We start from the raw sequence: 26,137 nt of genomic DNA on the forward strand, positions 1-26,137 counted from the left end.
AATTAGGGAACTGGACCACAGGATTAAAGCAAACCGAACATAGACCACCTCGAGATGTCTCCGTCCGGTTCGCTTCAAATGCTCTTTTGAGTGGTCCAAGTTTCTTTGGAGTGTTCACACAACACAAAAAAATTATGTGAACCGCACTGAGTACAGAAAAATTGTCTGAAAGGGACCAAGTGTGAAAACTTGTACTGCCATTTTTCACTATCTGGGAAAGTGACCAAATAACAATAGAAACAAAAATGGTGTCCTATTGGGACTTTTATTGAGAAATTTCATCCCAACTAGTGGGTAAAGGGAAATGAAAAGGCTGTGAGTCACCATGGCAACGGCGTGAATCCCCCATAACCACCCAGGCCCCAGTCGCAACCAGAAGTCCTCAAGGTTTTCATCCCAATCAGAAAAGTCAATGGTTTCTGAAAACAAGGCCACCAAAGATTCTTACGCAGTCTCAAATATATGTTTCTCTTTGTCTGTCCGTCATCATGAAGTCTCTTTTGCCTCTTGGAAGTTTATTTTTTTAATTTTTTACAGAAGCACAAAAATAAGTGGGTCGAGTTACAAATGGGACACAGTAAAGACTCCGTTCATATATCACAGCTGCCCTGCCTGCCTGTCCCATTGCAAAACATCAACCCCTCCATCACATTCCAAAGTCCTCCCACAAGTACAACAGGGCAGAGGAGCGAGGAGACACTAAGGAGGTGTCTCCCACAACTGTCTCTCAGCCCTCCGTGGGAACAAACCAGGGTGTCCCTCATGACCCTCTCTCGAACTTCTTCCGTCACCTCCCTCCACAAGTCCGCAGTCTTTTCCTGGTCATCCTTTAAGTCAGAATAGAGAGACAGGATGTTATGGGTAAGTCATGTCTGTCTCTTCTCTCCCGCTTAGCCTCCCCATGTTCTTCTGTTGGAGATATAGGTAAAGCATCAACAACTGCTTGGCCAATCAGAGCCTCTCCCACACTCAGGGGTTGGTGATTGGTTGGTGAGCGTGAGGGATTGGGCAAGAGCGTTCTAGTAGGGTTGACATAGGGAAGTGGATGGGAGCAGGTTTAGATGCCAATAGTCTGCAGGACTCTCCTCTCAGCGTCATTGAGATGGCCAGAAAACATGCTGTAGCACGGCGACTGGGCAAACTGGGTCAGGAAATCTGTCAGGTAGGCCTGGAACACACAGTACAACAAACTTTATTTAAAGTCAATTTAAGACATTAAAATTCAACCGAAAGGACAAACCGTTGAAATCTGTTCAATACAACTTGATCAATATCCTTAAGGTCAATTAAGAGGGCATAGTTGGAGCACAACCACGTCAGCCCTAAGTAGTCATGTTTTTGTGAACTAAATCTGAATGACAGATCAGTAGATTAGTGAGGCATTACCTGAAGGTCTATCTGATATATGGGGTCCTTCAAGGCATCTGGATCCTCCTCATCATCATCTTCATAGTAGTCTTCATCTGAGAGATTCAAAATACATTTTGATACCTGTGAAACATGGCAGATAGAGCCCCAAAACCAAGATGGTTGCCTACTACACTGATGGAGGAGCCAGACCTCTAGGAGAGCCTGAGAGAGTGAAGTTATTTTGTCACCATGATGAATTCTTTTGTAGCCGCAACGCTTCGGTGCATTTTTCATTCTTACTAAGCATAAGCCATAAATAATAAGGGCTTTTAAATTATTCCACTACATGAGTGCCTTGATTACTTCTGTTCGTTTTTTTGCGCAGTCTTTTTCGGCATTGTTTACTATCCAGCATCAACTTATTTTGGTCTATCCTCACCATATTTGTTGGAAGCGATGAGGTCAGATAGCAGCTGCCCGGCCAGCCCTTCATCCTCCTCATCATCCTCCTCCTCCTCCTCCTCTGCCTCCTGGTCCTCCCACATTCCACCTGAATCTGCAGTGACACAACCAAACAGCTTGGGATTAGATTCAACAGGGCTTACTTGCCTTCACAATACTAAACACACACATACGAAGGCCGTTTGTGGTCCTCTGTAGCTCATTTGGTAGAGCGTGGCGCTTGCAATGCTAGTGGGAAAATTCCCAGGACCAGCCATTTGTAAAATGCATGCACGCATGTCTAAGTCACTTTGGATAAAAGCGTCTGGTATAGGGTATATATTATATTACATACAGTGCATTCGGAAAGAATTCAGACCCCTTCACTTTTCCCACATTTTGTTACCTTAAGACTTATTCTAAAATAGATTAAATAAAAAATAAAGTCCTCAATCTACAATACCCCATAATGACAAAGCGAAAACAGGTTTAGAATTTTCTGCAAATGTATAAAAAATTTAATAAAATCCCTTATTCACAAGTATTCAGACCCTTTGCTATGATACTCGAAATTGAGCTCCGGTGCATCCTGTTCCCATTGAATTGATTGGACATGATTTGTAAAGGCACACACACACACACACACACACACACACACACACACACGTCTATATAAGGTCCCACAGTTGACAGAGCATGTCAGAGCAAAAACCAAGTCATGAAGTCGAAAGAATTGTCTGTAGAGCTCCGAAACAAGAAGGTGTCGAGGCACAGCACTGGGGAAGGGTACCAAAAAATTTATGCAGCATTGAAGCTCCCCCAAGAACACAGTGGCATCCATCATTCTTAAATGTAACAAGTTTGGAACCACCAAGACTCTTCCTAGAGCTGGCCACCCGGCCAAACTGAGCAGTCGGAGGAGAAGGGCCTTGGTCAGGGAGGTGACCAAGAACCTGATGGTCACGGACAGAGCTCCAGAGTTCCTCTGTGGTGGTGGCAGCATCATGCTGTGGGGATGTTTTTCAGCGGATGGGACTGGGAGACTAGTCAGGATCGAGGCAAAGATGAACGGAGCAAAGTACAGAGAGATCCTTGATGAAAACCTGCTCCAGACCACAGACTGGGGTGAAGGTTCACCTTCCAACAGGACAATGACCCAAAGGACACAACCAAGACAACACAAGGATGGCTTTGGGACAAGTCTCAATGTCCTTGAGTGGCCCAGCCAGAGCCCGGACTTGAACCCGATCAAACATCTCTGGAGCACAGAGCTTGAGAGGATCTGCAGATAAGAATGGGAGAAACTCCCCAAATACAGGTGTGCCAAGTTTGTAGCATCATACCCAAGAAGACTCAAGGCCTGAATACTCAAGGTCTGAATACTTATGTAAATGTGATATGTGTTTTTAATTTAATACATTTGGATGGGCTTGGTCCGATTCAATTCGTACCGTGGTACAGTTCGCTGCAAGTGAGAACGTAGTCCAGAACAAAAACAGGGAAAGGGGATACCTAGTCAGTTGTACAATGCGTCTACCGCATTTAACCCAACCCCTCTGAATGAGAGCGGTGTGGAGGGCTGCCTTAAATCGACATCCACGTCTCCGGCGCCCGGGGAACAGTGGGTTAACTGCCTTGCTCAGGGGCAGAACAATACATTTTTACCTTGTCAGCTCGGGGATTCGATCCAGCAATTTTTCGGTTACCTGCCCAACGCTCTAACCACCAGGCTACCTGCCGCCCCAAAGAACCAGAGGCACACATTATTATTGGTTGTTTGACAAGAGCATTTGATGAAATGCACGCAGTAGCCAACTATAACTCGATATCTCTGAAACATTCTATGAGTAGCAGCACATTTATGAGCACATCCGATGCAGATTAAGGGAGACGGGGAAGTAAATATATACACTAAACTAAAATATTAAACTCAACATTTTCAAAGATTTCACTGAGTTACAGTTCATATAAGGAAGTCAGTCAATTGAAATATATTAATCAGGCCCTAATCTATGGATTTCAATAGGCATCAGGATCTCATCATGGTATCTCTGTGCATTTAAATTGCAATTGTGTTCGATGATCAAATCAAATTTGAGCATTTGCCCACTGAAAGTCAGTTACGACACCAAACTGCAGGCAGGTCAAGACCCTTGTGAGGATGACAAGCACACAGATGAGCTACTCGGAGACGGTTTCTGACAGTTTGTGCAGAAATTCTTCGGTTGTGCAAACCCACAGTTTCATCAGCTATCCGGGTGGCTGGTCTCAGATGATCCTGCAGGTGAAGAAGCCGGATGTGGCATCCTGGTCTGGCGTGGTTACACGGGGTCAGTGGTTGTGAGGCCAGTTGGACGTACTGCCAAATTCTCTAATACGACGTTGGAGGCAGTTTATGGTAAAGAAATGAATATTAAATTAATTGGAAACAGCTCTGGTAGACATTCCTGCAGTCAGCATACCAATTGCACGCTCCTTCAGAATTGTGTTGTGTGACAAAACATTTTAGAGTGGCCTTTTATTTTCCCCAGCACAAGGTGCACCCGTGTAATGATCATGCTGTTTAATCAGCTTCTTGATATGCCAAACCTGTCAAGTGGATGGATTATCTTCACAAAGGATAAATGCTCATTAACAGGGATGTAAGCAAATTTGTGCACGCAATGAGAGAAATACGTTTTTTGTGCATATGGACAATTCCTGGGATCTTATATTTCAGCTCATGAAACATGGGACCAACACTTTACATGTTGCTTTTATATTTTTGTTCAGTATCATTTTGTAATTTGGCTGAATTATACCCTCAAAGCCAAAAATAGATATTGACATGTGTGACGTGGTGTGTGACCGTTACATAGCTGTGATGCTTCACCTTGACTAGGGCTGTTACGGTGACCGTGCTACCGTCACACCGGCAGCCAGGAGTCATTACTGCAGTCAAATCCATGTGACAGTTGAGTCACAGTAACTAGGCTTCTCCAAAACGGCGCTGTGATGGCCATTAGTAGAGTACCGGCCGGTACTCAGCGCTCTTTTATTACTGACATCAATACAAAGGCAATCAAAAAATCGAATCAAACATTTCATGAGAGCCCTGGCATTCAGAGTTTGAGTGGCAGCGAGAGCCAGCTCCTCATAGCTGGTTGGTGCATGGAATAAAGTAAGTGTTTCTGTTGCGCAACATTTCTATAGGCCAATGCAATTACATGAGAAAACAGAGTTTTGATGGCCTCAATGAGGAACCCGTCATCTTTCTAAAGGCTAGGCCTATTATATTTATTTCTCAACATTCCATGTTTTAAGCACATCGCTTCTGTTCTGACAGGTGCATGATAATGGACCATTCTAAACTAATTTCACACATTATTTAGAATATGTAAAGACCGGTGCCTAAATTTGTGAAAATCTGAAGGTGCCAGAACAAAAAGTGAGCTCGAGAGGGGGTTGACCTGGGGACCTCTGAGGTACCAGAACACTTGGAGAATAAATAATAATAATAATTCACATTTATAATAAAGCATTGCATACATATCATCGTATTTGCATAGTGGCATAGAGCAGTAGAGTTGAGGCACTTACAGTAGTTGCACAAATGGGGAACATTTTTAGTAGCCTAGTGTCCGGAAAAATGTGTCCTTTTACAAACACATTTCATGCAATTCTAAGTCCTTTTACATGACTGAAAACTGGCATAACCTATTTTAATACTGCACAAATGATCTACAGTGGCAAGAAAAAGTATGTGAACCCTTCGGAATTACCTGGATTTCTGCATAAATTGGTCATGAAATTTGATCTGATCTTCATCTGTCACAACCATAGACAAACACCGTGTGATTAAAGTAATCACAAATTATTGTATTTTTCCTTGTCTATATTGGATACATCATTTAAAACATTCACAGTGTAGGTTGGAAAAAGTATGTGAACCCCTAGGCTAATGACTTCTCCAAAAGCTAATTGGAGTCGGGTGTCAGCTGACCTGGAGTCCAATCAATGAGACGAGATTGGAGATGTTGGTTAGAGCTGCCCCGCCCTATAAAAAACACTCACAAAATTTGAGAAGCATGTGACCCATGCCTTGAACAAAAGAGATCTCAAAAGACCTACGATTAAGAATTGTTGACTTGCATAAAGCTGGAAAGGATTACAAAAGTATCTCTAAAAGCCTTGATGTTCATCAGTCCATGGTAAGACAAATTGTCTATAAATGGAGAAAGTTCAGCACTGTTGCTACTCTCCCTAGGAGTGGCTGTCCTGCAAAGATGACTGCAAGAGCACAGCGCAGGATGCTCAATGAGGTTAAGAAGAATCCTAGAGCGTCAGCTAAAGACTTACCGAAATCTCTGGAACACGATAACATCTCTGACGAGTCTACGATACGTCAAACACTAAACAAGAATGGTGTTCATGGGAGGACACCACGGAAGAAGCCACTGCTGTCCAAAAAAATAACATTGCTGCACGTCTGAAGTTCGAAAAATAGCACCTGAATGTTTCATAGCACTATTGGCAAAATATTCTGTGGACAGATGAAACTACAGTTGAGTTGTTTGGAAGGGGGCCAGTACAAAAAAATGTATGAAATGAAATATATGCATTCACTACTGTAAGTTGCTCTGGATAAGAGCGTCTGCTAAATGACTAAAAAAATGGAAGGAACACACACCACTATGTGTGGAGAAAAAATGGCACAGTACACCAACATCAAAACCTCATCCCCACTGTAAAGTATGGTGGCAGGAGTATCACAGTTTGGGGCTGCTTTGCTGCCTCTGGGCCTGGACAGCTTGCTATCATTGACGGAAAAATGAATTCCCAAGTTTATCAAGACATGTTGCAGGAGAATGTAAAGCTATCTGTCCACCAATTGAAGCTCAACAGAAGTTGGGTGATGCAACAGGTCAACGATTCAAAACACAGAAGTAAATCAACAACAGAATGGCTTCAACAGAAGAAAATATACCTTCTGGAGTGGCCCAGTCAGAGTCCTGACCTCAACCCGATTGAGGTGCTGTGGCATGACCTCAAGAGCGGTTCACACCAGACATCCCAAGAATATTGCTGAACTGATATAGTTTTATAAAGAGAAATGGTCCAAAATTCCTCCTGACTGTTGTGCAGGTCTGATCCACAACGAAAGAAAATGTTAGGTTGAGGTTATTGCTGCCAAAGGAGGGTCAACCAGTTATTAAATCCAAGGGTTCACATACTTTTCCCACCCTGCACTGTGAAAGTTTACACGGTGTGTTCAATAAAGTTCATGAAAACGTATAATTATTTGTGTGTAATTAGTTTAAGCAGACTGTGTTTGTCTATTGTTGTGACTTAGATGAAGATCAGATCAAATTTTATGACAAATTTATGCAGAAATCTAAGTAATTCCAAAGGGTTCACATACTTTTTCTTGCCACTGTAAATGATAGTTTGTTCGTGTCAAAGTAGCCTGAGATCAATAAAAACGATCTTGTCTTGAATCCATCAATAGTCTAGGCCTAGGTGTGTGGAGATATATTGTAGGCTACAATATGAGGAAATTATAGTCCTAAAAAAGCGTTCCAGTTTCATTGCCTCACCCAATGATACGCAGATCCCTCGCTGGTAATGGCCTATGTGTTCGTGCCAAACGCCTGTCTCTAGTTTTACGTAGTAAAACCATATTTGGAAGTTGATCAAATATTTTGATAGACTACAGCATTGTCTTCTCAGCAGGAGCCATTTGCTTTCCAACCTGTTACCCTTCGATTGTATTTGAAATCTTGCAAAAGGCCTGTTTTGTCTGCATGCTGTTCCCTGACAGATTTGATGTGCGTTCTCAGCTGTATGCCATGCCTTATTGGGCTACACACAATACACAGCTAGGCTTTTTTTTTTTTAAAGAAGCTACTGATCCTCTACGGCTAAATTATAGGCCTTCTCATGGTGTAGTAGGCTATTATTAATTATTTAATATCTTTCTGAACAGACAGCAGTAATTCTATAACTTTGGCAAATGTATTTCAATTCAACATACTTTTGACTAGCCACTATACAATACAAGCGGATCCCAGGTTTCTAGTCCCTGCTATATTTATTGCTCAATTAAAAATTAAGCACATTAATCCGCTTTACAAATGGTGTAGCCTACCTGGCATATTAAAAAAAGTATTTGCACGTAACCTCCATTTGCTATTTGAGAGCAGGCTAAGGATGACTTTTTTTGTGGGCCATTCTTAATCAAAAATAAGTCCACACATATACACAAAAATATGTGGACACCCCTTCAAATTAGTGGACTCGGCTATTTCAGCCACACCCGTTGCTGACAGGTGTATAAAATTGAACACACAGCCATGCAATCTCCATAGACAAACATTGGAAGTAGAACGGCCTTACTGAAGAGCTCAGTGACTTTCAACGTGACACCATCATAAGATGCCACCTTTCCAACAAGTTAGACAAATTTTTGCCCTGCTAGAGCTGCCCCGATCAACTGTAAGCTCTGTTATAGTGAAGTGGAAACGTCTAGGAGCAACAACGGCTCAGCTGCGAAGTGGAAGGCCACACAAGCTCACAGAACAGGGTGGCTGAGTGATGAAGCACGTAAAAATAGTTTGTCCTCGGTTGCAACACTCACTACCAAGTTCCAAACTGTCTGGAAACAACGTCAGCACAAGAACTGTTCGTCTGGAGCTTCATGAAATGGGGTTCCATGGCCGAGCAGCTGCACACAAGTCTAAGATCACCATGTGCAATGCCAAGCGTTAGCTGGAGTGCCGTAAAGCTCGGTGCCATTGGACTCTGAAGCAGTGGAAACGCCGGGGGGACCAACTACATATTAATGCCCATGATTTTGGAATGAGATGTTTGACGAGCTGGTGTCCACATACTTTTGGTCATGTAGTGTAGGCTATATGCGAAGAGAATATTAAATTGAAAATACTGCATGAGCATATTATCAAGTCCTTGTCAAATTGTGAATGAGAGACTGATGTGCAGTGCAGCCTGTGCAAGAAACAGAGCGCTTCACTTTCATGCGACTTTTTTCATACTTCGTCACATCATGCAGCCTTAGGCTATATGTTTTGATTTCTAATACATTCTAACGTTTGTATCACAACTAAAGTAGCATAAATAACTCTAAATTAGAAACACATAGGAGGACCTGTTTCTTTGTTAATTGCTCAACACAGAACACTCCCTCGAAAATTGTTTGGGGAAAAATATCCTTTCTATTTTATTCAGCTATGTTCAATTGCATTGTTCTTACTATAAAATAAATGCCACAGGAAATATAAGCAAACCTTGCCTGCTAAAAATGAACTAGTGTAGCCCACAGCCATATGGCCTAGCCAGATCAGGACCTGGCATAAGGATGACTCAGAATATGCTATTCTGTTCTTCTGAAATATGATATAAAGAAAAGCCTGTTTCTTTAGACCTGCCTAAAATAAATAGATTCATTGTGAAGGTGTAGGCTATATTAAAATGGATTTATTCGAGTTTTTAAAATGTATCTGTTTCAAAGGTCTGCATCAGTGGGTTGTAGGCTGTGTGTGGAAGCCAGAGATGCTGAAGGTGTTTATTACCGTGAGACTGGCAGTTATTTGAATGACAATCACCGGCAGACAAAATGTAACGACCGCCACAACCCTGACCTTGACTCCAGTCTGCTGCGGCAGCTCTGGTTGTGTTGGCCTCCACCACTGAAGACAGCTCATTGACAATCAGCTTAAAGACCTTCACTAGCAATGGAATGTTGGTCCACTTCTCTGGATCTGGGGAGAGACAGACAGACCTTACAGCCACACTGTAAGATGTGCATACCATCAAAGAGTTGGGCCACCAACAGAAGCATATAGCCAATGCACCCCTTGTCATACATTAGGCAAGATAATGGGGGAGGATATTTTTTGTGTCCTAAATGCTGGATCGTACTCTTGGCAGACTTGGAGCGTGTGCGGATGCCCTCGTCTGGGCCAAAGATCTCCTCTCCCTTGACCACGATGTCCTGGAGACGCTTGTCATTGGTGTTGAGGCCGTGCTGCAGCAGCTTACACAGGGCTACCGTACTGCACAGGGACAACACAGGAGACAGGGAAACACAAACATTACAAAAGGGAAGAAAAAAAAATAGGATAAATTCCAGGTCATAAAAAGGTGGAAAGGGGAGTACAGAGAGGAACACACCTTTTCTTCACCAAGATGAAAATATTCTACTCTACCATCTATCTTGAGGAATGTGGATGCTCCGGGGACGGCCCTAAGCACTCACCTGACTTTACCCTCGTACTGTCCGTAGAAGAGGTGCTGTCGGCTCATCCACTCAGCCATGACAAACTCCAGGGCTGGTTTCCCCGTTGGACCCGGCAGACTGCACAGGAACTCCAACAGAGGCTCCAGCTGAGAGTGGACCAGGTGGGCAAATACCATGATCAGAGACTGGGGGAGAGGAGGAGAGGAGAGAGAGATGATCAGAGACTGGAGGAGAGATGATCAGAGACTGGAGGAGAGATGATCAGAGACTGGGGGAGAGGAGGAGAGGAGAGAGAGATGATCAGAGACTGGGGGAGAGGAGGAGAGGAGAGAGAGATGATCAGAGACTGGAGGAGAGATGATCAGAGACTGGAGGAGAGATGATCAGAGACTGGAGGAGAGATGATCAGAGACTGGGGGAGAGGAGGAGAGGAGAGAGAGATGATCAGAGACTGGAGGAGAGATGATCAGAGACTGGAGGAGAGATGATCAGAGACTAGGGGAGAGGAGGAGAGGAGTCGAATGTCAACAGGGTCTATATGGGTGGCAATAAAGTAATTGCTGGACAACATTGATGCTAGTATAAACTGAATACCAACAGCTTGGCGTGTTGAAACCTCAACATCACAGAGAACACTGATAGATTTAAAGAGGAAAGTTCCAGAGATGGACAAACAGAATTGTTGCTTCCTACCTGCATGACGCTGAGGGTCTCGGCCTGCTGCATCTTGCTGAGGATGGCTCTGAGGATTTGGTCTAACTGCTCTCCAAGCTCGGTGCCGGCGCGGGCGATCAGCGTGGACACCAGGCGGCCCACAAAGGCAGCGGTGAACTCTGATGTCCTGGGGTCAAGTAGTTGACTGACCACCTGCATCACGTACCACAGACCACTGTGGCCCTCCGTGTCCCTCCACTGGCCCACTTGCTCCAGGGCCACTGACACATACGCCCGCAGACACTCACCCCCGTTCTGGAAGAGAATGGGGTTAGAGTTAATTTCATTTCCATGAATTTATATATACAGGGAGAAAAATATATAATTACAAAGTGTACTGGTGTAAGAACAGTTGGTATTAACATCTTGGAGTCCTTCTCAGTGTGTCTGTATGTGTGTACCTGTATTGTGGTGTTGTCGTCTGTGCGGAGGGTACACTGGGCTACCACAGGGAAGGCCTGGCAGACTAGCATCTCAGAGAGCGGGGGTTTGGTGTGTCGGACCACCGTGGTCAAGATGTCTATGGCGGTCTGTCAGGGTGAACACAGGAGACAACTGTCAACATATGACTGACTAGAACCCTAAACGTTGATAGTAAATAAGGAGGCCAGACCACCAAACATGGTCCTGGAGAGTGCAGGCTTTTATTCCAGCCCAGCCCTAACACACCAGATTTAACTAAGTCAAGGAAATGACTACTTGATTAGTTAAATCATATGTTTGAGTACCTGGCTGGAATAAAAGCCTTCACACCCCTGTAGCCTAGGCCCTGGGTTGGTGACTACTACCAATGGAGTTGAGACCAACTCTGTTAGGCCCCAACACACAGTGCTGCTGTAAATGAACCACTTCCATAGTAGCTAGAGGCACCAGGCCAGTGGTGACTTACTGCACACAGACCGGAGGGGATCTTGTCAGGCGGGGCCTGCATGATGCTGACCAGGGTGGGGATGAGGCGCATCTGCATGGGGCCCTGGCACGCCTCGATCTGGGCCAGTTCCTTAAAGATGTCCTGGGCCAGAGACGCCACCACCGGGTCTGGGGAGAGGAGGGAAAGTATGATAGAGGCACATGGGTTGATCTGTAAGGAATGGATAGTCATAGCAGCAGGTAGCCTAGTGGTTAGAGCGATGGTCCAGTAACCGAAAGGTTGCTACATCGAATCGCCGAATTGACAAGGTAAAAATCTGGCGTTCTGCCCCTGAACAAGGCAGTTAACCCACTGTTCCTAGGCCGTTATTGTGAATAAGAATTTGTTCTTAACTGACTTGCCTAGTTAAATAAAGGTTAAATTAAAAAAATTAGGTAATACCTAAATTATCTATGGGACTCAATGATACACTAATAATAAAATACAAGGGCGCCAACTGCCAAGGTTACTATAGTTACCTACCGTTACTATACTTGAGGAAGATGGCGATGGTGAGGGGGCAGATCTTGTTCTCTGCGCTGGTGGTGAAGGCTGGGTCCACAGTGCAGACGATACACAGTGTCTCCATGACCAGGGTGAGAACCTCAGAGCTGAACTGGGCTGCCAGCTGCACCAGCCCGTCCAGAACAGCAGGCAGGAACGGCTGCAGGACATGGGTACTCTCGGACAGCTTCAACTGGTCACAGTACCTGAGAGCACACACACAGAATTACCACCTGCATACCAACACATTTACTGTTATGGTGTAGTGACGGTTTGTGTTGTATGGCTAGTTGAGTGACAAACTAGAGGGATTTATCCATCTATCTACTGTATGCCATCACTGCTTCTACCTGGCCTAGCTTACTGGTATTATTATGATGACTGAAGAAGTGGAATCTACAGCTTGTCAGAACTATCGAGGTTTAAGTGTTGAACTTTCATCTCCCTCACCCCCAGATGGCGCGTACGGCTGAGATGCGGACTGAAGGGGGCTGACTGTCGTGCAGGCCGCTGACGGTGGCCTGGAGGAACTGCTGGATGAGCTCAGGGGACATGGCTGCTGTGAAGCGGCTGGCCGCCCACAGGGCTCGGCCCAGCAGGAACGGAGAGGCCGCTGGGGGGAGAGAGGAAGGAGGGGTTATTATATAAGAATATACTGTACCGTGAGTCACAGTCCACACCTCCAGGCCTTTGATGTCTGAAGGTTATTGTTTCTCCCTCACTCTTTATTGATCACGTAATCAATTGATCACAAAGTCAATGATTGACTAGTGAGTCCACCCACCAGGGTTCCGCGGTCTAAATCAGACATTTCTTGAAAAAACAATGTAACTGAACATGGCTGCCCGGAGATGAGCTACCGACCCCAGACTGACTAACCTGTGAGATTAAGGTCAGCCAGGATGACGTTAGCCAGGAAGCCGTGCATATCAAACTGAACACGGCCGTTCTTCACGTTCTCTGTGATGATGGTCTTCACTGAGCCCAGAGCTAACATACAGGCCTCATGGATCTTCCACCTGCAGGATGGGACAACACAGGAGTAAGGAGAGAGCACACCTACAGTATGACTGCGTGGTGATGGTTTAGCCATGGGGTGCAACTCAATAGTAGAAAGCAATGTTCACTCATTTTTTTCTGTCACTTAGCAAATTTCAGGTCTATTGAGCGTAAACTTGAACACTGAAAATTCTGTGCAACTTTCAGCGGGCGTTTACGGCAAACACTGAGGCTGTACCCGCTTTAAGTTATAATTTCAGACCGTGGTCAAGTAGACTACTGTGGCTATTTGGACCATAATGTAGACCTATCAGAGTGGCCTACCCTCAAAAAACGGGGAAAAAATGCATCCTATAACATTTTAACAGGGAAATAGCTGTTCTATCATTCAGCCTACAGTAGCGGCCAATGTGTGGTGTTCAATGTAGGACTACATTCCATGAGACTTTTGAAAAAAACATGCAGGGCTTGACATGAATCTGTTTATCCACTTGTCCATCAGACAAGGTGACAGAAAATGTTGTTGTGTTGTTTGACGCAAGAAACCACTTTACAAAATAAAATGCATTATTATTCCCACATTATTACAGAGAATCAGACAAATTATTCTACCCTCTGCCTATTGGCTACTTAGCCTATTCAAACCTGTCTCAAAATACAACACTGCCCCTTTAAGACAATAAAAAAGCTTTACCCGGTTCCCTTTTCCTAAGATGTCTAGAAATGTACATGTTTTGCACTCTTGTAGGAAGCAATCACTCCCCCATTGCTGACTACAAATTATCTATAACTGGGCTAATAACTCCCTAACTAGCAAAGGATATGAACACATGCACACATGGCTACATGCAGCTCTAGCTTTGATGTCAAAACAAACAGTATCTACTCACGACCGCTCATGCTGTAAACACAATCCAGTTCAAAGAGAATGGCACAGATCCATATATGGCAATGGTCTGTTTGCATATAGGCCTACTGCAGCGCTGATTGGTTATGCCGCACCGGTCTGTGTAGAGTAGGGGCTGAGACGTGCATGTCAATGCAAAAGAATCCTACTCCGATGCTTTCTGCCTACAACAAAATCTGCGGCATAGTTAGTTTTGCATACTAAGTCTTGCGTAGTTCGTTTTGTTTCGGTATGTTGCATTGAAAGTGGCTAATATTGCATTGATTCGATCACAATTCCCACAGTAAATCAAAACGTTGTTAGTGTTAACTAAGGTGGAAAAAACGCTACAAAGTTGAGTGAAGTTCAATCTCGTGCTTCTTTCCTCGGGGTGATATTTCTTCTGCGGGGCAGTCCCAGGGGAGCAGAACGCGGGAACACTGGTCGAAAGTAATCTCTTCACCTTGTTTTCAGTCTGCACTGACAAAATACCTGGACAGATTAAAGCAAATTCCTGAAAGGCATCCATATTGCTTTCACCTAACGCGTGTTTTCAGTTCAACGCCAAGGACAAACAGGAGGCAAGGACTATTAATTAAGAGGCATCCACTGTTTGCCATGTCATGCAGCTGGTGTGTGGTCCTCACCAGTGCTCGTTGCCACTGTTCTTGGCCTGCTCGGCATCCTGCAGGTGTCTTGTTGCTGCTGCAGCCAACGCTGCCGCACTCTCATTCTGGAACTCTGTCGCCACAGCCTATTGGAAGAGGAGGGTTGGAGTGAGAAGTCTTCTCTCCAGAAAGGTCACATTGACCAGAACATAAACATGCAGAAGTAACTGTGGAGTTAACCTGTTTAGGATAGGGGGCAGTATTTTCATGGCCGGATAAAAAACGTACCCGATTGAATCTGGTTATTACTCCTGCCCAGAAACTAGAATATGCAAATAATTAGAATAGAAAACACCCTAAAGTTTCTAAAACTGTTTGAATGGTGTCTGTGAGTATAACAGAACTCATATGGCAGGCCAAAACCTGAGAAGATTCTATATGGGAAGTTCCCTGTCTGACCATTTCTTGGCCTTCTGTAGCCTCTTTAACAAAAATAGAGGATCTCTGCTGTAACGTGACATTTTCTAAGGCTCCCATAGGCTCTCAGAAGGCGCCAGAACGTGGAATGATAACTCTGCAGTCCCTGGGCGAAAAACAGTAGGGCTTTTGGAAAGTGGTCGTTCTGAGAACAATGACACTGGTGCGCGCGTGCATGTGAAGACTCCATTTTCTATTTTCAGTGTTTGAACGAAAACAACGTCTTCCGGTTGGAATATTATCGCTATTTTACGAGAAAAATCGCATAAAAATTGATTTTAAACAGCGGTTGACATGCTCCGAAGTACGGTAAATGGAATATTTTGAATTTTTTTGTCACGATACGCGCCGGCGCGTCACCCTTCGGATAGTGTCTTGAACGCAAGAACAAAACGCAGCTATTTGGATATAACTATGGATGATTTGGAACCAAAACAACATTGGGTGTTGAAGTAGAAGTCCTGGGAGTGCATTCTGACGAAGAACAGCAAAGGTAATCCAATTTTTCTTATAGTAAATCTGAGTTTGGTGAGTGCCAAACTTGGTGGGTGTCAAAATAGCTAGCCATGATGGCCGGGCTATCTACTCAGAATATTGCAAAATGTGCTTTCACCGAAAAGCTATTTTAAAATCGGACACCGCGATTGCATAAAGGAGGTCTGTATCTATAATTCTTAAAATAATTGTTTTGTTTTTTGTGAACATTTATCGTGAGTAATTTAGTAAATTCACCAGAAGTTTTCGGTGGGTATGCTAGTTCTGAACAAATCATGCTAATGTAAAAAGCTGGTTTTTGAAATAAATATGAACTTGATTGAACAAAACATGCATGTATTGTATAACATAATGTCCTAGGAGTGTCATCTGATGAAGATCATCAAAGGTTAGTGCTGCATTTAGCTGTGGTTTTGGTTTTTGTGACATTATATGCTAGCTTGAAAAATGGGTGTGTGATTATTTCTGGCTGGGTACTCTGCTGACATAATCTAATGTTTTGCTTTCGTTGTAAAGCCTTTTTGAAATCGGACAATGTGGTTAGATAAAGGAGAGTCTTGTCTTTGTGGTGTAAAATAGTCATATGTGTCTATATTCACAATTCCAAAAGTTGGCCTAACTAAATAGTTTTACACACATATGTGTCATATGTGTGTAAAATATGACTATTACACTATGGTGTAAAATAGTCATATGTTTGAAAAATGGAAGTTTTTGCATTTTTTAGGTGTTTGTAATTTGTGCCACGCTCTACCATTGGATATTGGTGAGGCGTTCCGCTAGCGGAACATCTAGATGTAAACTATGGGGTTCACACACACACACACGTCAAAAGTAGTGCACTATATGGGGAATAGGGTGCTATTTGAGCTTTGCCCACAGACTGAGGTGCTCACCAGCAGCAGGTCCTGGGCTGAGATCCTAACAGAGTAGGAGAAGGTGTCATCATCCTCGTCCTCCACAAACTGCTGGGGGTTGGCCGTCCACACCTTGATCTACAGATACACGACTACTGATGAGGAACACATACAACCATGACATCATAGACTACGGATGAGGAACACATAACCATGACCTCAAATGGGTTTATAAAGACAGTGGGAAATCAAATTCAAGGACTTTAGTACTTTTTCAAGCACTAACATTTATTTTCAAAGACCATCAATTTGTAATAGTTCCTTTTATGCAATTGTTCGTAGTCGTCACCAGATGGCAGTATATCTCCTCAACCTCTTGAAGAAAAAAAAACACGTACTATTCATCACTACCTTACAAGTTTTACTCAATAATATGCATTCACTAGTTATTTACTAAATACATGAGTGGTAAGTCAGTACTGATGTTGTAATTTGAGTAGTGATGAGCAGAGTTTTGCGACAGTGAACACACATTTCCTATTCGCATTACTACAAAATTCCAGCTTAATGACTATATTGTATTTTTATTGGACATTTGGGAATCTACTAATTAATAGCTACGAAAAAGCGACTTCATTCCAACTGGCAGCTTTAGTGTCGCTGGTCGGCAGAAGAGCTGGTGGGCTGTGTGAGGAAAATGGCACGTGAACAGCCATCAGAACGGCAGGAACACAGCTGCCGCTTGATAAAGCGGAATATCACAGGCGCCCCTTGATTGAGGCAAAAAAAGCTCTGGAGAGAAAAAGTCAATGTAGAATTGGTGCTAGTGCATGATGCAGCATTGCGTCTTTCCCCCCTTCAGGGCCGACTTACCAATGCTCGCCTGGCAACCAGAGCAAGAAACAATTGAGGAAATAAAACTTGGTCGTCTGCCTGGAAATTAATTCGTAAGACCAATACATTTTTCTAATATTTTTCATATTAGATCATTTTCTGTTCTCCTCTCATTTTAATTCAAGTACTTTTTAAGTACCAACAAATTCAAGAAATGTAAACATCTCAAGCACCTTGTGCGAACCCTGCATCAGACTCAGCACCATTAAAAAACCGGTCTCTCTCACACATACACAGGAGTGAGGGAGTGTGTACCTGATCCTCCGTGATCTGCATGTAGAGGATGATGTAGTAGATCAGCTCAGGAAGAGCCTTCTTCACTGTGCTCTTGAACTTGCTGTTCTCCAGCAACGTGTGAACAAACTCAAAGATGCTAAACACCAGGTTCTCAAAGCCCAGAACCTCACCTGGAAGAAAAACGCACAGTTGGTAGACCATGGCGCTTTCAATGCCAGGATAATTGGTTTGATTTCCGGAACCCTTCGTATGTAAAATGTACACAATGATGACTTAGTAGCTTGGATGAAAGTGTTTCTTAAAATGGCACATACGCATGCATATACGGTACCAGTCAAAAGTTTGAACACACTTACTCATTCAAGGGTTTTTCTTTATTTTGACTATTTTCTACATTGTAGAATAACAGCGAAGTCTTCAAAACTATGAAATAACACATATGGAATCATGTAGTAACCAAAAAAATGAGATTCTTCAAAGTAGGCACATTTTGCCTTGATGACAGCTTTGCACACGTTTGGCATTTTCTCAACCAGCTTCATGAGGTAGTCACCTGGAATGCATTTCAATTAACAGTTGTGCCTTGTTAAAAGTTCATTTGTGGAATTTCTTTCCTTCTTAATGTATTTGAGCCAATCAGTTGTTGTGACAAGGTAGGGGTGAAATACAGAAGATAGCCCTATTTGGTAAAAGACCAAGTCAATATTATGGCAAGAACAGCTCAAATAAGCAAAGAGAAACGACAGTCCATCATCACTTTGAGACATGAAGGTCAGTCAATGCGGAAAATTAAGAACTTTGAACATTTCTTCAAGTGTAGTAGCAAAAACCATCAAGCGTTATGATGAAACTGCCTCTCATGAGGACTGCCACAGGAAAGGAAGACCCAGAGTGACCTCTGCTGCAGAGGATAAGTTCATTAGAGTTAACTGCACCTCCGATTGCAGCTCAAATAAATGCTTCACAGAGCTCAAGTAACAGACACATCTCAACATCGACTGTTCAGAGGAGACTGCGTGAAATCAGGCCTTCATGGTCGAATTGCTGCAAAGAAACCACTACTAAAGGACACAAAGAAGAGACTTGCTTGGCCCAAGAAAAACGAGGAATGGACATTCGACCGGTGGAAAATTGTCCTTTGGTCTGATGAGTCCAAATATGAGATTTTTGGTTCCAACCACTGTGGCTTTGTGAGACGCCGAGTAGGTTAATGGATGATCTACGCATGTGTGGTTCCCACCGTGAAGCATAGAGGTGGTGTGATTGTGCTTTGCTGGTGACATCATCTGTGATTTACTTAGAATTCAAGGCACACGTAACCAGCATGGCTACCACAGCATTCCACAGCGATACGCCATCCTATCTGGTTTGCGCTTAGTGGGACTATCATTTGTTTTTCAACAGGACAATGACCCCAAAAACACCTCCAGGCTGTGTAAGGGCTATTCGACCAAGGACAGTGATGGAGTGCTGCGTCAGATGACCTGGCCACCACAATCACCCAACCGCAACCCAATTGAGATGGTTTAGGATGAGTTGGACCGCAGAGTGAAGGAAAAGCTTCCAACAAGTGCTCAGCATATGTGGGAACTCCTTCAAGACTGTTGGAAAAACATTCCAGGTGAAGCTGGTAGAGAGAATGCCAAGAGTGCGCAAAGCTGTCATCAAGGCAAAGGGTGGCTACTTTGAAGAATCAAACATGTTATATATATTTGGATTGTTTAACACTTTTTTGGTTACTACATGATTGCATGTGTTATTTCATAGTTTGTCTCTTTACTACTATTCTACAACGTAGAAAAGAGTAAAAATAAAAGCCCTGGAATGAGTAGGTGTCCAAACTTTTGACTGGTACTGTACACACACAAAAAAAGTATTCAGACACCTTGACTTTTTCCACATTCTGTTACGTTACAGCCTTCATCAAAAATGTATGAAATTATTTCATCCCTTATCAATCTACACACAATACCCCATAATGACAAATCAAAAATGGGTTTTTAGAAATGTGTGAAAATGTTTAGAAATAAAAAACTGAAGCACCTTTGGCAGCAATTGCAGCCTCGAGTCTTCTTGGGAATGACGCTACAAGCTTGGCACACCTGTATTTGGGGAGTTTCTCCCATTCTTCTCAGCAGATCCTCTCAAGCTCTGTCAGGTTTTAATACATTCACTCAAATGTCTAAAAACCTGTTTTCACTGTGTCATTATGGGGTATTGTGTGTAGATTGATGAGGATTTTTTTAAATCCATTTAAGAATAAGGTTGTAACGTAACATAATTTGGAAAAATTCAAGCGGTCTGAATACTTTCCGAATGCACTGTAAATACACACACACACACACACACACACACACACACAAACAAACAAACAAACAAACAAACAAACACACACACACACACACCTTTGGACCAGATCTAGAGGATTTGAGGAAATGATATAGTAATAGCTCACTATGTTCTATACTACTATCTATCTATATTCTATCTATTGCTACTGTATGTTATAATGCTTTCTATTTCCATCTACTGTATGTTCTAGATCAGCCCATGTAACATATTGATTTAATCATTTTAAAAGTTCAATTAATCATGAACTATAACAAGTGATCTAAATGCATGAAAATAAGAACAAGACAGTAAGGTTGCACTCACCATCAGAGTCAATTGGATCGTCTACCTCCTCTGTGTAGTTGACCTCTGTTCTGACATAAGTGCACAGCTGGTTAAGGAAACCCCACTCTCAGGACACAGACCAGTGTTTACCTGATCACCCTCTACAGTTAGGTGAATAGCTCACATTCCAAGAGGAACATTGCCAATCTTTATTGACAGATATGAACCAATGCTATGGGAATTAATAGACATTGAGCTAACGTAATATGAAAGTGGAGAGGACATGGTTGCAGCAGTGTGAAGGATATAAAGCGGCACTCTCTGTCAGGGTGTTCCAGACGATGGGCAGGATCTGCTGCATGGACGACACCATGGGTTTAGGGAAGTTCTTCACTAGAGCTGTCACGGCCTGGCGAAGAGAGATATAGGTGAAAAGAAGGTTGGATCAGGACAACCTATAACATCTGACCTACAGATCCCAAAAGGCCAACCTCATCTAGCCTTCCTGGGCGTATAAATCCTTGTGGTCATCTTCTCACCTTGAGGACCTCCATCTTGAGGCCGCTGTCTGAGGAGGGTCCATCAGGCATCTGCAGGGCCAGAATGAACGCCTCAGTGAACTGCTGCACCACGGGGAAGATCAGGGCCTTGGCCGCTCCCTTCTCCAGCTCCTCTATCGCACAGATCAGGTTGGCACAGGTGGAGAAGATCTCCACGGCTCTGGAGCGGGTACGGATGCTGTAGATCTCCATCATGGAGAAGATCTTGTACATCTCAGGCAGGATCACCGGAGCCACCAGAGGCATCTGAGTGTCTGTCACCTCACGGGTAAACTCTGAGAAAAAGCCAGAAGAATGATGTGAATACACTGAGATGCATGCATACAAACAGTTAAGAGTGGGAACGGCGCACAGGAAAAAGGGTCAATTTGGGATGTGCGTGTACCTGTGAGGACCCTCATGGCCCCGTGCACTGCGTTGACGTCGCCACTGACCAGCATGTCCATGAGGATGGTGAAGAGCTGAGGCCAGGCCTCGGGCCAGTCCCAGTGGGCAATGGCCGACACAGCATATGCCACACTGGACCGCACCTTACTGATGGCCTCCCTCAGACCTCCTGGCAACAGCTCCCTGATGGCTGCCTTGGCCTGGAGAGGAGAAAGAGAGAGATTTTAGGCAGCATCAGTGATTTTGTAACTCCTCTTTCTCAAAATATTTTCAAATAGTCAGCCATCAAAAATGATACATTTTGTTTAGTTGGAAGAATGACGTGTCGCTTTGCTTACCCGGTCTGTGGTCTCTGGGGGTCTGAACTTCTCAGACAGGGAACACCAGTGGGTCTCCACATACTGCTTAAGGATGACTGAGGCCAACTGGACAAAACACACACGTATAATTGATTGATATAGTAGAGTAAAGGAGATACTGAGATGTGGTCTCACACACACAATATAAATAGAATTAGAGAGCTAGAACACTTCTAGAGTAAGAATAGAACATGAATGACAGTTTCTGCTTACTAACCTGACGAATGGCCAGAGCTCCCCGAGGGTCCACAGTTAGCTCCGCCAGGTGGACTCCAAACTCTTCAACACAAAAGGAGCAACATCAACACAGTGGACAGATCATCAAGAACACATCAATCATCAGATCACATTAGCCTCACACGATGTGCAATATCGGAAACTATGACGGGCATGCAAGGAAGGGACAAAATGTCAGAAATATTCTTATGATTGGATTCCTGACTTTGACTTGGAGAAAAAAAAACATACATATCACATTTAGTGCTGAGTGATTAATGATTTGAGGTCGGATTAATTATATTAAACACGGTTTTCAATTGTTATTATTGTTTTTTTAGTTTTTTTTTACATTAAGTGCACTACACATTGTGGGTTGAATGCTGTAACAGAATAAAACAATGAATGAAAGTCCCATGATGGTAGTGACTGCCCATTACTGCTTATCACTTATAACCACCATTTATTCACAGTACTTCAATAAAATATTTCAGTTGTTATGTACATTTGTTTGACAACTATTATTTCATTCCAAGTGATCATCTCATCTCTATAGAGCTGCTGCCTATGCTGTGTGACAAAATCACGATATCAAAGTAAATAAGGCATACCTTTATGACTGCTGAATACCAACTATCAATCACTTAGATCATGTATTTTCAGGTAGAGATACTGCGAAGCAACTGCTCTCTATCCCTCTCGATCGCACGTTCTTCTCCCCGGCTCCGTGCCCCACACAGACCGGACAAGTAGGCGTGCAATGGATTATGGTAATTGAAGTTAATTACCAAGTTATGTGCTAAACCATGTAGAATATTGGCCTGTTGGAAACTACAACTCCCTACTACATCGCACAGTTTGGGCTTGATCTGATTTATCTCTAGAGAAACTGCACATTGAGGAAAAAACTGAATGAAAAGGAATTCAAATAATTTAACAGTCGGCCAATTCGTTGTTTAGAACCTGATTTTTTTTTTTTAGGGGGGGGGTTAATCGCTCAGCACTTATGACATTACATCGATTAAGCACCTTTGAGCATTTACAACAAGCACTGGAGAACTCTTCCAATGTGTTTTAGGCTAGTCAGTGAGACTCAGAACCTCATCCCTACAATGTGCCACGCTCTGTCCCAGCTTTAACTGAGAGTGACATCAGAGTCCAAGAGACAATGTTAGTGCTGACAGCTCTAGCTATACATAGAGTAGCTCCCTCAGAAAGAGGCCTGCCGGGCCCATTCTTGCTTCTGTGACACTACAGTGGATCCCGACAGACAGCCTGCACAATCAGCCTTTTAGTCATGCTGGAGGAACGCCACAGACAAAGGCACTGTACACACTGTCCCTATATTCACCCCCCACTGTATTTTGGATTAGTGGCAAGCTGATTTAGGGTAGCTAGCTAGTTACTACACTTTGCTATATAGCTAGGTATAGCTAGAGCCATGTATTTAGAATTGGGCCAATGCGCTTCCTGCATTATGATGATGTATTTACATGACACTTCAACATTCTATGACAGCCATGTTAGCTCCCTATTAACATTACATGGGGAATATTTGAACAATGATATGTAACTGAACGTCTAGAATTAGAACTATATTCACAATTCCAAAAGTTGGCCTAACTAAATAGTATATATGATAGCTATAATTCATTCAACATGCATTGGGTAAAAGGGTAGAAGGGCGTGTGCAGTATTTGACGGATGGAAAATGTATTTACTCAAAGGGGAACAAGGAACAATACGTTGTTGTTTTGCTGAAAAATTAAAACAAGTTGTCAAAACCACTGATGATGTCTGCACAGGGTTAGTTATACAAATATTTTAAGTCAGTGTACAAAGGCTTGAAGTCGCGAGGCGGGAATACTACGGAATCATATTCGCGGGAAAACGTGACATTCCAAATCGAATGGTTGCTATAGCGACCCTAACACGATTTGAGCTTTGATTATAGATTCATCAACACTATGTTCTTCTGTAATTACAAGTGGAACGCAAGGCCCGAGAAAACATGAGACAACTAATTTGGTAACTAGCTAGCTAACGTTAACTAAGAAATGTCTTATCTGCTGTATACAGTCAGCCCATCGAGCTAGCTAGGTCTTTGTATTAGTCAAATTGCCATTTTAATTTCAAGCAGTGTCTTCTTGATTGAATTGGTCCACCACATCATGTGTTGACATACTTCACAGAGAATGGAATCAAATTGCTGCTAAATGTAACAAGCAAGCAAGGATTATGGAGGTAGAGTGCGCTTCACACACATGGTTGTCTGTCAGCTAACTAGCTAGCTGCTAACTAGCTAGTTGGAATAAGTTAGTTAGCTAGCTAGATTAATTTGCCACTTGCTAGCCAATTGAATAGGAGAGAACATCTTAACTAGTTAGTTAGCTACATATTCTGTTTTATCATAGCGAGCGAACGTTAACAGTAATAACATGACAGTAATTGTGTTATATGCTGTGGCTGGCTAGCTAGAATGTATCTTTCCGTAAAGGCCCATATGCATGGAAGTTATCATGCCATTCCACTCTCTTCATCAGCTGGTCTCGCAATGCTAGCATCCATGCTTACCCTCTGTCACTTCCAACACTTTTATTTGCTCCTCCGCGGCTGCTCGCACTTCTTGAACCGGGGACAGGATAGCCGTCAACGTCTCAATCAGGGCTTCTTTAAGTCCTTGTTGAACCGGTCCAGCAGCCGAAGCCGACCCAGGACCCGCTGCACTCATGCCTGCCATGTTTTCACCCACACAGCCTGAGCAGATCAGCATCTCGTCAGCAGCATTGGAAAAAGTACTTCCGGGTCATGTCATTTCTGAAACGTTCCAAATAAAAGTCTCTACGTAATAGTAGAATATGTTCAACCTTTATTTATTCGTGATGTATGTAAAATAATTGTCTAAACAGTAACAATGATTCATATTTGTTCATATTTAAGTGAGATTTGCATTAAATCTGGGTTTTAAAACATGTTCCAATGTAAAAAACAAAATGCCCCAATGCAATTGATTCCTTGTGCCAATGTAACAGAAGGGTAGGGAGTAGTACTCAGTAGGGTCTGTAGAATATTTATATGGTGTCATTTCACGAGGCTCTGAATAATAGTGAGTGTTGCTGGCCTTTTACTGTGGTCAAACAGCTTAAAATGGGGTGCCTGGGCACTATACGGTACAAATATAGCACTGTACAGGAAAAACGATTCTTTGTGCCAATGTAAAAGTGGGGCGGGGAAGACCTCAGTTGGGTCTGTAGAATCGCGGTGGAGAGGGTCAAAAGCTTCAAGTTCCTCTGTGTGCACATCACTGATGACCTGAAATGGTCCCTTCACACAAACAGTGAGGTCAAGGCGCAGCAGCGTCTCTTCAACCTCAGGAGGCTGAAGAAATTTGGCTAAGTCACCCGAGCCACGACCTGTTCACGCCTCTAACCATCTAGGAGGAGACAGTACAGGTGCATCAAAGCTGGGACCGAGAGAATGATAAACAGCTTTTATCTCCAGGCCTTCAGACTGTTAAACACTTACCATTAGCCGGCCTCTGCCCAATGCCCTACCCTGAACCTTAGTAACTGTTACTAGCCGGCTACCACTACCCTGCACCTTAGATACTGCTTAGTCCTATGTACATAGAGTCATTGAACACTGGTCACTTTCATAATGTTTACATACTGTATTCTAGTCATGGCTCATCCTATATAACTACTGCTGTACACACCTTTTCTATTCATATACTGTCTATATATACTGAACAAAAATATAAACGCATCATGTAAAGTGTTGGTCCCATGTTTCATGAGTTGAAATAAAAGATCCCAGAAATGTTCCATATGCACAAAAATGTTGTTCAGAAATGTGTTTACATCCCTGTTAGTGAGCATTTCTCCTTTGCCAAGATGATCCATCCACCTGATAGGTGTGGCATATCAAGAAGCTGATTAAACAGCATGATCATTACACAGGTGCACCTTGTGCCGGGGACAATAAAAGGTCACTCTAAAATGTGCAGTTTTGTCACACAACACAATTCCACAGACGTCTCAAGTTTTGAAGGAGCATGCAATTAGCGTACTGACTAATTTAATGTTCATTTCTCTACCATAAACTGCCTCCAAGGTTGTTTTAGAGAATTTGGCAGCACGTCCAACTGGCCTCACAACCGCAGACCACGTGTAACCACGTCAGCCCAGGACCTCCACATCCGCCTTCTTCACCTGCGAGATTTTCGGAGACCAGCCACCCGGACAGCTGATGAAACTGAGGAGTATTTCTGTCTGTAATAAAGCACTTTTGTGGGGAAAAACATATTCTGATTGGCTGGGTCTGGCTCCCAATTGGGTGGGCCTATGCCCTCCCAGGCCCACCCATGGCTGCACCCCTGCCCAGTCATGTGA

The 26,137-nt window shown here is 43.3% G+C and overlaps 1 protein-coding gene across 1 annotated transcript; it reads right to left on the reverse strand.

The window, feature by feature from the left end:
* Positions 1-246: 246 nt before the first annotated feature.
* On the reverse strand, positions 247-24,542 carry LOC115207446 (importin-9). Its single transcript, XM_029774520.1, has 22 exons — positions 24,321-24,542; positions 21,748-21,809; positions 21,510-21,596; positions 21,170-21,371; positions 20,764-21,059; positions 20,533-20,633; positions 20,264-20,322; positions 17,627-17,778; positions 16,517-16,615; positions 14,688-14,794; positions 13,035-13,174; positions 12,606-12,768; positions 12,135-12,361; positions 11,631-11,779; positions 11,143-11,271; positions 10,721-10,996; positions 10,046-10,212; positions 9,709-9,842; positions 9,429-9,548; positions 1,790-1,906; positions 1,387-1,463; positions 247-1,168 (listed from the first exon to the last, which is right to left on the reverse strand). Exons 1-22 carry the CDS (start codon positions 24,517-24,519, stop codon positions 1,058-1,060), a joined length of 3,174 nt encoding a protein of 1,057 aa, XP_029630380.1. The 5' UTR covers positions 24,520-24,542; the 3' UTR covers positions 247-1,057.
* Positions 24,543-26,137: the final 1,595 nt, after the last annotated feature.

Source organism: Salmo trutta, chromosome 14 (assembly GCF_901001165.1).
Source record: "Salmo trutta chromosome 14, fSalTru1.1, whole genome shotgun sequence".
Taxonomy (NCBI): domain Eukaryota; kingdom Metazoa; phylum Chordata; class Actinopteri; order Salmoniformes; family Salmonidae; genus Salmo; species Salmo trutta.